Source organism: Lucilia cuprina, chromosome 4 (genome assembly GCF_022045245.1).
Source record: "Lucilia cuprina isolate Lc7/37 chromosome 4, ASM2204524v1, whole genome shotgun sequence".
Classification (NCBI taxonomy): Eukaryota; Metazoa; Arthropoda; class Insecta; order Diptera; family Calliphoridae; genus Lucilia; species Lucilia cuprina.
Window position 1 is genome coordinate 41,033,732 of NC_060952.1, and position 12,106 is coordinate 41,045,837.

The window sequence follows — 12,106 nt, forward strand, 5'->3', positions numbered from 1 at the left end:
CCAAAATGGAATCGGCACAGGTGCAGGAGTTTATGTAGGAGACTACAACATAAATATAGACTTCGGATGAATGTAGTATTTTCCAAGCAGAGATCTTAGCAATCTGGAAGACTATGGAACTGATAAAAACACACATTAGAAGGGGGTCGGAGGTGACAGTTTATGTTGATAGTCAGGCAGCACTTAAGGCCCTGAAATGTCATGTAGTTCATTCCAGGTTAGTAAGCAGCTGCAGGGATGCTATCCGAGAGCTATCTGAGTTGTATACAATCAGGTTGTGTTGGGTTCCAGGGCACTGTAACATACAGGGTAATGAGATCGCAGATGAACTGGCCAGACAAGGGTCAGATCTGGACAATAATAGTGGAGTTAGGTCGGTGAAACCTCCTATCTGCTACTACTATAGGTTAATTTCCGACAAATTCAGGAACTCCTCAAACCAATCCTGGCATAGTAGGATGGATTGCAGGGTATCCAAAGCCTTATGGTGCTGCGCAATAGGAGCCTTTTTGGGTAATTGTATCTTTAACACACAGGAGTTTTGTAGGTTGTGTGAGGACGAAGAGGAGCTAGAGACAGTAGAACATATTTTGTGTGACTGTCCTGGTGCACAGAGTCTGAGGCGGAAATGGCTAGGAAAAACATTACATGATGATTTAGGAAATGTATCTGGGTGTAGTATAGGCGACATTCTAGGTTTTATCAAGGGAGTGAATTGGCTATTTATGCGCCGGACCTCGTAGAAATCGCTTCCATTACTATCAACATTCTTTCCCTATTAGGATAGGAATTCAGTAATTTCAAACTTATCTATCCAGATTTTCTATCTATTTTTTCTTGTTTCTTCTTAAAGGGAATCACAATGGACCCTCCTGGGTCTCCGAGTAGATGTATACCTTTTTGGTGTTCAACCCTTTTAAACTAAACTACATAGACTGAAAGTTTTTATACAAAATTTTGAGATAGTTAAATCTGACAAAAATCTCCCAATCGAAAAATTTAAATATGATAAATAAATTTATGTCACGTCCTATATGAAATATTAATAACAATCTACTTATAAATACGATGATCGAAAAAGTGCGAATATACAATAAATAAAGATATTATTGACCAAATAAATTCATTAAATAAAATGACAATTTTAAAACATACAAATTAATACAAAAAAATCCCACCACTTCAACATTTATTTTATCAAAATAACAATAGATTATTATGGAAATGAAAATATGTATGTATTTAAATAATGATAAGAAGGGGACTGCTATGACGCTCATGGCAATTTCGCATTTGACAGAATTATGGGCAGTATTAAATCAAAATTATTAAAAAGCAAAAAAAAAAAAGTGATTGGCGATAAAATAACGATATCAGACGAAATATGTATACGAAAAAACAAATCACATAAACCCATAATACAACCAATCATTAAAGGGAAATAAATAGGCTGGTGCTGGTAATTCTTTAGCAAATCAAATCGAAAATGAAGTATAATTAAGAAAAGACTATTAATGAAAATTATTTAGTATCACTACTAATACAACTACTGTTTAAACAAAAACCTATGTATATACACACACAAGCAAATATTATCAATATAACGGAACATTAAGAAATAATGGGTTCATTAACGATATCAACTACTAAATGTCCGGCAGTTATTTCGCGAACGTCTAAAGTAAATATCGTTTTACTTACTATTCTTATAAGACATAAACTTCATTTGTTTAATTTTATTTTTATTACTTGAATTTGAGTATTTATACAGCCATTTTATAACGGTTAATTGAAAGTGACGTTTGAGAGTGACAGTGATTTTTTAAGTGGCAATACAATTGAAAAAAAAAACCATTAATATTTTTTGCTTTTGAAACTATAAATAACATTGAAATTTGTAATTGCTATTAGATTCTTAAAAGAACTTTCAAATTGTTAAGGGACTAAAAATGAGAAGTGTTTATTTTTTGAAAATTTTATTCTTGACCTTGTATATGTCGATAACTGGGCCACAAGTTCAAGGAGCTGCCATAAGTAAAGTAAATCATTTGGCGAAAAAAATTTTAATGTCTAAATCATTACCCTTTGAAGATTGTGGTAAGTGTATTGTGGAATAAATTTGATAACTAGGACAATATATTATATATTTTATTTAATTATATAAACTTAAGCTAAACTAGACTATGTACTAAACTTTAGTCTAGTCTATAGACAAGACTTTAGAATAAGTTATAGATTAAACTATATAGACCGGACAATACTATAGAATAGACTATAGACTAGATTATATACTATAGACTAGATTACAGACAAGACTATTGACAAAACTATAGATTAGATTACAGATTATAGAATAAACTATGGACTATATACTAGACTACTGACTAGACTATAGACTAGACTATAGACTACATAATAGACTAGATTATAGACTAGATTATGGACTGGATTTTAGACTAGACTATATAAACCAGATTGAGACTAGACTTTAGACTAGACTATAGACTAGACTATAGACTAGACTATAGACTAGACTATAGACTAGACTATAGACTAGACTTTAGACTAGACTATAGACTAGACTATAGACTAGACTGTATACTAAACTATATACTAAACTATATACTAAACTATATACTAAACTATATACTAAACTATATACTAAACTATGTACTAGACTATAGACTAGACAATAGACTAGATTATAGACTAGACTGTAGACTAGACTATAGACTAGACTATAGACTAGACTATAGACTAGACTATAGACAAGACTATAGACTAGACTATAGACTAGACTGTAGACTAGACTATAGACTAGACTATAGACTAAACTATAGACTAGACTATAGACTAGACTATAGACTAGACTATAGACTAGACTATAGACTAGACTATAGACTAGACTATAGACTAGACTATAGACTAGACTATAGACTAGACTATAGACTAGACTATAGACTAGATTATACTATTGAGTTAACTATAGACTAGTCTATAAACTAGAATATAGACTAGACTATGGACTATAGTGTAGAACATAATATATATACTACATTATGGTAAATCGACAAGTTTAAGGGCCGCAATCTTATTCTCCGGTTACTGTATAACCAGTAGAAAATGAGGGTAAAACTATAAATTGAGGGGCGTAGAAACAAATGCAGCAATCTCCAACATATACATAAATAAATACTTCAATTATGTGCGTTCTTGTTTGTTGGGGTAGTACCTTAATTTTTTCAACAAAAACTGATTTTTTTGGTTATTTAATAGGGTGATTAAATAACCAAAAATTAATGTTTCCGACCAATATATAAAATATTTCGAAAGTTTATATTCAATATAGTTCATATATATTACACCTTGAGATTGACCACCAGTAGCAGTTTTTGCTGATTTTTTATGGTCAATCAACAATCAAACAAAAAAGCCAATGATAAGGATGATATGGATTATTTTTCTAGTAGCACCCGTTCAGTAAATAAACAATTTTATTAACGTTAATAAATTTTAAAACAAATTTTTAAATTACGAACAAAACAAAATAAAAATTCTTTAAACTTTAAACAATACTGATAGAAATCAATTATTTTGCGTTCCCGTCCTATATTAAATTGTACAAAAAATAGAACAAAGTTTAGATTATATAAAATAAGCAAGTTTAAATCTATTTAAGTATCTAATTATCTTTTAATAACATGAATTGCTTCGATTTAATTTCGAAAAGTTTGTTTATTAAAATAAAACTGAGTAATTTTTTTTTACTCATATTTACTATTCAATCTTCATTTTTCACACATGTAAATATACTTATGTTTACATAATTGTATATGTTGTTGTAGTTACTCACATAAAACGTGTTTTTTTATAGGAAATCGAAAAATATTTTGTAAATTAAGTAAATTTTACTTTCCTTTAGGTCAAGCAATAAGCAAATCAGCCAAAATTTCCATTTCAAACTTAAAATATAAACTGAAACTAAATAAAACATAAAAATTCAAGTACGTGCCTCGTTTCCTCATACGGGAAATGAAAATGCCAAACAAAAAGAAAAATATACATTTTTTCAAATTTTTATTTATGTATTTTATGCATGATTTAGGACATCAATAAGTATTTGTTGTTCAGTTTGAATTGGGCTAAAAGATCAATGACTTAATTTAATTACACGTTTGCAAGACTAATGGAAAATTTATAATCAAATAAATTATTAACAATAAATCATTTGTATTTCCTTTTAGAAGATTGTGGAAAAAAATTATTAGTTGTACTAATACTCGATGCTCAAGGGGTAGTTTATGAGTGGTTAGTTTAACAGCAGTTTAATAAAACAAAGATTTTACTATAATTTAGACATGTAGACTAGACTATAGACCAGCTATAGACTAGACTATAGTGTATAGACTAGTCTATAGTCTACTGTATTGACTAGTCTAAAGTCTAGTGTATAGACTAGTCTATAGTATAGTGTATAGCCTAGTGTATAGACTAGTCTAGAGTCTAGTGTATAGGCTAGTCTATAGTGAAGTGTATATAGCTTAGTGTATAGACTAGTCTATAGCCTAGTGTATAGACTAGTCTATAGCCTAGTGTATAGACTAGTCTATAGCCTAGTGTATAGACTAGACTATAGCCTAGTGTATAGACTAGTCTATAGCCTAGTGTATAGACTAGTCTATAGCCTAGTGTATAGACTAGTCTATAGCCTAGTGTATAGACTAGTCTATAGCCTAGTGTATAGACTAGTCTATAGCCTAGTGTATAGACTAGTCTATAGCCTAGTGTATAGACTAGTCTATAGCCTAGTGTATAGACTAGTCTATAGCCTAGTGCATAGACTAGTCCATAGCCTAGTGTATAGACTAGTCTACAGCCTAGTGTATAGACTAGCCTAAAGTCTAGTGCATAGACTAGTCTATAGGTTAGACTATGGACTACACTATTGACTATACATTAGACAAGATTATACACTAGATTATTAAATAGACTATAAACTATACTATATACTATACTATAGACTAGACTACAGACTATGTACTATACTATAGACTAGACTATAGACTAAACTATAGACTAGACTATAGACCAGACTATAGACTAGACTATAGACTAGACTATAAACTAGACTATAGACTAGACTATAGATTAGACTATAGACTAAACCAGAGGCTGGACTTTGATTTATATTTAAATAGTTTTTATTTAAAATTTCATTAAATCATAAATTAGGGATTTATCATAGTCAAACACTATTTTCAATGTAATCAATCAACAGATGGAAAAATTTCTTAAAAAAAAGTGGTATTAGTTAGTTCTTATCTTCCGCCATAATACCAATTTATTTCATCAAGTCATGGTAACGTGTGACGACTATCGTATGGTGGGAAAATTTTCTTAATCGGTCTGTTTGTTGTCAATAAGTCATGAGGCCATATAAATCAAATTGAATTGCTACTTTAATGACAAAAAATGAAAAAAGAATTTCCAAAAATAAATGGGGTTTTTAGTTGTCTTTAAAAAACGATAATATTAGTATAACAACAAAATGAATATAATGAGTAATTGTTATTGTATACATTATTATCACCAACACATCAATAATTAAAAGTTTATGTTTGCAGTTATTATAAAAAAATTAATAATAAAAAACGAAAACAGTAAAATTGACATGAATTTGATATTAGATTTTCGATTGTCTTTGATTAAAATAGAATTGAAAAAAAACAAACAATAGCAACATTAAAAGAAAAAGGAAAACACACTAAAGAATCATTGAAAGTGCGAATTGTTAAAGAAAAATAATGAATGAATGAATGAATGGTGTCAGACATGTTGTATGAATGACTGAATGATGGTGATTAGTGTTGACTCATGTTAAATACTTAAAACTTAAATAGTTCGCACCAAATGATAAACATTTTTAAATGATGTTTCTTGTAGAAAATATACATGGGAATTATTTGGAATTTATTTAGTTATTTTCTACATATGTACATATGTCTGTATGAAAATTTAAATATTTGTTACGTAGTACAACAATGCGTATAAGTGCTAACATTTGTCATACGCACTGTAGAAGAGATAAAAGTTATTTAAAGAAACTGTACGATTACATCATGTATGTACTTAGTCAATACTAACTAAAGATAACAGAGTTGTTAATACTATTATGTACTGTAATAAACAATGTAGACTAAACTACTAAACTATGTTTAATCCAGTGTATAGCATAGTCAATAATCTTATAACTTAAGGTCTAGTCTATAGTCTATTCTATATGGTCTATTTCATAGTCCAGTCTATAGTCTAGTATATAGTATAGTCCATAGTCTAGTCTATAGTCTAATCGATTGTCTACTTTATAGTCTAGTCTATAGTTTAGCATATAGTCTAGTATATAGTCTAGTCTATAGTTTAGTCTATAGTCTAGCATATAGTCTAGTATATAGTCTAGTCTATGGTTTAGTCTTTAGTCTATTCTATTGTCTAGTCTATAGTCCAGTCTAGTCTATAGTAAAGTCTAGTCTAAAGCCTAGTTTATAGTCTAGGCTATAATCTATTCTATAGTCTAGTCTATAATCTAGTCTATAGTCTAGTCTATAGTCTAGTCTATAATCTAGTCTATAGTCTAGTCTATAGTCTAGTCTATAGTCTAGGCTATAGTCTAGTCTATAGTTTAGTCTATAGTCTAGTCTATAGTCTAGTCTATAGTCTAGTCTATAGTCTAGTCTATAGTCTAGTCTATAGTCTAGTCTATAGTCTAGTCTATAGTCTAGTCTATAGTCTAGTCCAAAGTCTAGTCTAATGTCTAGTGTACAGTCTAGTATATAGTCTAGTCCAAAGTCTAGTCTATTGTCTAGTCTGTAGTCTAGTCTATAGTCTAAACTGTAGTCTAGTCTGTAGTCTAGTCTATAGTCTAGTCTATAGTGTAGTTTATAGTCTAGTCTATAGTCTAATATATAACCTAGTCTCTAGTCTAGTTTATAGTCCAGTCTAGTCTATAGTCTAGTCTATAGTCAAGTCTATAGTCTAGTCTAGTCTATAGTCTAGTATATAGTTAGTCTATAGTCTAGTCTACAGTCTATTCTATAGTATAGTCTATAGTGTATTCTATAGTCTGGTCTATAGTCTGGTCTATAGTCTGGTCTATAGTCTAGTCTATAGTCTAGTCTATAGTCTAGTCTATAGTCTGGTCTATAGTCTAGTCTATAGTCTAGTCTATAGTCTAGTCTATAGTGTAGTATATAGTCTAGTATATAGTCTAGTATATAGTCTAGTCTATAGTCTAGTGTACAGTCTAGTCTATAGTCTAGTCTATAATCTAGTCTATAGTCTAGTCTATAGTCTAGTCTATAGTCTAGTCTATAGTCTAGTCTATAGTCTAGTCTATAGTCTAGTCTATAGTCTAGTCTATAGTCTAGTCTATAGTCTAGTCTATAGTCTAGTCTATAGTCTAGTCTATAGTCTAGTCTATAGTCTAGTCTATGGTCTAGTCTTCAAATCTTCAGTTCCAAATAATTGTAATTTATAAAGTTTTAATTACATTTTCTCAAATATAATTTTATATGCAAATATAATCATTATCCCCAGGCATGATTTAGACAACAATTAAGGCAATAAAACATAATTAAGATCGGATTACGGTTTTCTTTTTTATTATTGGTACAAAATAATTTTTCATTTAATTTCTTAACGGACTTTGTTCTCATATAATCATAATAAAAGTGTGTGGTTGTGTTTTCTAGTTGTAAAATATTTTATAGAAAATTGAAACACTCACCTAGTTTTATTATTATTACTTTTCCAGGTTCTAAATATCTCATATTATATTTGAATATCTCCAGTTGCTCTACAATACCATGTTTTATGCATCGTGGATCAACGGTCGAGGTGAATGTTTTATTTGACGACGATAGTAAGTATCTACAATTAAATGAAAAATAATTCATTTTTGGAATACTATGACTAGATAAAAAATATAAATAAAGTGCAATAAACTTTAGGTGTCAAATTGCAAACTTAAGGTGTAATAAAAACACAATTAAATTGTATTTTTTTTTTTTTGCACATTTAAAATAAAAAATTTTTAGATTTAAACAAAATTATTAAATTTAAGTTAAAAAATCATTAAATCATTTTTTAATATTGCCTGTCGCTTCAATTGTATTCGTACTGCGAATGACAATTCAATGAACCTTAAAATAAAAAAGAGAATGAATTAAAAAATGAGAAAAAAAAATAACAAATTACAAAATACAAAATAACAAAAAATCACTTGTTTGGCGCTAAAATTTTAGTTTTTATTTTGTTTATTTTGAAAAACTATAAGTTTTTGTTTATAAATAATATAAAATAGTATATTTTTAAATTATAGTGGTGTTAATTTATTGACACAATTCTTGTGGAACAATTTATTAGCATTTTGTTTAAAAAGATTTTTTTCCAATAAACAATTTTATGGCACATTCATACGAATATTTATGGTTTGTTGTCGATATGACACTTTATCTACCTGTTCGCTATTTAAAGAAACAGTAGCAAACAATGGCTATAAAAATTAATTATAAAATTTTGAAAATAATTAAATACTACAGATTCAGGCTTTAACGAATTTATGGTCGAAAAAAAAATTGTAGAAATCACCCTTATTCACTTTTTTAAGATTTAAACTAATTTATAATCTAGACTAAATACTAGATTTTAAATCAAACAATATATTAGACCAAACTATTGACTGACTATTGGTAAGACTTTAGATCCACTTTTAGACTTCTCTATAGTGAGGTGTAAAGACACGAATAAAGCTCAAGTTGTAGATTGTAGTCTTCAAATGTAGACTTTAGATCCGCTTTTAGACTTCTCTATAGTGAGGTGTAAAGACACGAATAAAGCTCAAGTTGTAGATTTTAGACTTCAAATTATATACTTGATTATAGTTCATATTATGTTTCAGATTATATATTTGAATATAGTTCAGACCTAAGACTATAGACTTGGCTATAGTAGAGACGATAGACTTAAATATGCTTGACTATAGTCTTAACTGTAGACTTGAACTGTTGTACAGAATGTAGACTAGGCTATGGACTTGACTATAGTCCATACTATGGGCCAGAAGAGGTAGAGTGGAGACTAATCAAGACTATACTTTAGATTATTACCTTGACTATAGTCCAGACTATAGACTTGGCTATAGTCCAGACTATGGACTTAACTATAGTCCAGACTACTTGACTATGGTTCAGAAGAGGTAGAATTGACACTAGCCAGGACTTTAGACTATAATTTAGTTTGGATTATAAACTTGACTATAGTATAGACTAAAAACCCGACTCTAGTTCAGGCTATAGACAAGATTCAAGTTTTAATTATTGACTTGACTACAGTCCAGACTATGGACTTGACTCTAGTCCAGACTATAGACTTGACTATAGTCCAGACTATGGACTTAAATATGGTTCATAAGTGGTAGAGTTGACACTAGTCAAGACTATAGACTAGACATTAGTTCAGATTATTAACTTGATAATAGACTTGACTATAGTCCAAACTATAGACTTGACTATAGTATAGACTACAGAATTGACTATAGTTCAGGCTATAGACTAGACTATAGTTTAGATTATTGACTTGACTATAGTAAAGACTATAGATTTGACTATGGTTCAGAAGAGGTAGACTTGAGATTGGTTAAGACTATATACGAGTCTTTAACTAGGATTTTTTACTATAGTCCAGACTATTGATGTGTCTTCAGTCCTCCCTTCATACCTGATTATAGTTTAGGCTATAGACCGATTTCAAAACTATTTTATAATAAATTAAAACAATATTAAAAGATTTTTTTGTTATTATTTATCAACACCAGGTGACAACACCAAATATTTAAAACATCGTGTACGTTGGATTTTTAACACCATCAAGACTCAAGCTCATATTACTCCTGACCCGTGTGACGGTAATCAAAAATGTTTGTCTAATGATCATGAAGGAAAATTCTATTGGGCTACAGTTTTGGTCAATAATACTCTGCCAGCGGTAAGATAAATTCTGATGACATATAAAAATCTATAAAAATATTTTCAAATATGTTTTTTTTTATCTACAGATCTCTGGCACTATGCTTTGGGAAGCAGTTAATGAATACAATCAAGATGTTATTTGCTTTAAAGTTCCAGTTGTCGTAACCATGTAAAAATCATTCTTATTTTTAGATTTAAAAATCTTGTTTAAATAAAGTTAAAGTAATGAAATGAAAATGCAAAATTAATAAATTAAAGACTGATTGTTAAAGGCTTAATCTCGTTGTAAATAAATAAAAGAAACATAATTAGAACACATTTACCTAAAATAAAAGCAAAAGTTATTCAAAATTATTGATTATGTATTATGATTTTAATAATACTAAAAAAGTGCAATCATTATCGCTCTTTGTACATTTTTCTATTTTTTTTCTAAACGATAACTACAACACTAATAGAGTTATATACATATATTATTATTATTATTATTTTGGCTTAGCTATAGATAATCTTTAAATTCGAAAATTAACTTAACACTTATTTTTTTTATTCACTATGGGAGAGAGTTCAAAAATTTAATATTTAATTTATCAACATTCATAAAAACGAATTAATAATAAATTATTATGACAAATCCGAATAGGGTTTTAAAGATCGAAACAACTAGGAGTGGAAACAACGAAAATAGAATATATTATTAAACTATATGAAAAAATGTTTTTTACTCTGCGGAATGGAAACACATTATTTTTTTGCAACAACAAAGGATTACTTCTCAATAAGAACAATGTGGTTCGAGACCGACACGAGACCGTCCTAGGACCGATCCTGTTTAGTATTATGTATGTTTTTCCCTTCAAAGTGCAACGTTTGTTACTGGATTCTGATTATATTTTGTGCATATTTGACTTAACCTGGATCTTTTGGAATTATTATAAACTTAATAAAATTTATAATTCTAAAACTTGAAATTTCTGAATCATAAAACGGAAAGAAGAACAGAGACAAAATCGATCATTTACTGTACGGAAAAAAGTCGACAGAATCAAAAATCACCAATATGATCTGAATGAAAGGTATACCAACAAAAAAACTGAATGGTAAGAAAAATAAGCAATTCCATTTCGTTTCACTGCTTTACGATTATGTGGCGCAGAGTCGAATCGAAATGCAGAATACCAAAGTTGCCAAACGGAGAAAATTTCGATTCAAATTGTCTAGTCTATAGTCAAGTCCATATTCTAGACTATAGTCTACTCTATAGTCTAGTCTATAGTCTAGTCTATAGTCTAGTCTATAGTCTAGTCTATAGTCTAGTCTATAGTCTAGTCTATAGTCTAGTCTCTAGTCTAGTCTATAGTCTAGTCTATAGTCTAGTCTATAGTCTAGTCTATAGTCTAGTCTATAGTCTAGTCTATAGTCTAGTCTATAGTCTAGTCTATAGTCTAGTCTATAGTCTAGTCTACAGTCTAGTCTATAGACTTGTTAATAGACTAGTGTATAGTCTAGTCTTTAGTCTAGTTATAGACAAGCCTATAATCTAGTCTCTGGACGAGTCTATAGTCTAGTCGACAGCCTATAGTCTATTCTATAAACAAGTCTATATTCTAGTCGATAGTCTAGACTATATTCCAGTCGATAGTCTAGACTATACACTAGACTGTAGACTAGACTATAGATTAGAGAATAGACTAGACTTTAGATTACACTAGAGAGTAGACTATAGACTAGACTACAGACTATACTATAGACTAGACTATACTATAGACTAGACTAGATACTAGTCCTATAAACTAGACTACATTAATATAAATCATTGGAATAAAACAACCTATTTTATTTTTCAGAATGTCTCAAAGAATTAATACTATACAGTACAATATAATCAATTTTTTCCATTAAAATATAGTATCCTTACCACTAAAACCAAAGTGGAAAACAATTTAGTTAATGCAACACGTAATTAAAATGGCAAAAAGGGCTCAAAATAATTTCTTAAGCCTGTTTCTATTATATACAGTGATTTTAAATAACAAAATACGTTACAAAATACAATTGTATGCCCACATAAACTGCAGCAG

General features: G+C 29.4%; 2 protein-coding genes across 3 annotated transcripts in view; one reads left to right on the forward strand and one right to left on the reverse strand.

Annotated features, from left to right (window-relative positions):
• LOC111687143 overlaps positions 1-12,106 on the reverse strand; it is a 108,474-nt gene that overhangs the window by 51,690 nt on the left and 44,678 nt on the right. For both annotated transcript variants that reach the window (XM_046949101.1, XM_046949100.1), the window contains exon 2: positions 7,784-7,926. The gene's annotated coding sequence lies outside the window, so the exon portion shown is untranslated. The remainder of the gene's footprint in view (positions 1-7,783; positions 7,927-12,106) is intronic.
• On the forward strand, positions 1,671-10,296 carry LOC111683395 (NPC intracellular cholesterol transporter 2). Its single transcript, XM_023445479.2, has 4 exons — positions 1,671-2,097; positions 7,811-7,918; positions 9,872-10,041; positions 10,112-10,296. The coding sequence occupies exons 1-4, from the start codon at positions 1,950-1,952 to the stop codon at positions 10,196-10,198; spliced, it is 513 nt and encodes a 170-aa protein (XP_023301247.2). The 5' UTR covers positions 1,671-1,949; the 3' UTR covers positions 10,199-10,296.

Bases quoted from the DNA above. Each gene is read 5' to 3' on its own strand.
- LOC111683395 (XM_023445479.2), top strand. From the start codon at position 1,950: ATGAGAAGTGTTTATTTTTTGAAAATTTTATTCTTGACCTTGTATATG. The intron at 2,098-7,810 runs GTAAGTGTATTG...TTACTTTTCCAG, and splicing joins ATTACCCTTTGAAGATTGTG to GTTCTAAATATCTCATATTA. The intron at 10,042-10,111 runs GTAAGATAAATT...TTTTATCTACAG, and splicing joins TCAATAATACTCTGCCAGCG to ATCTCTGGCACTATGCTTTG.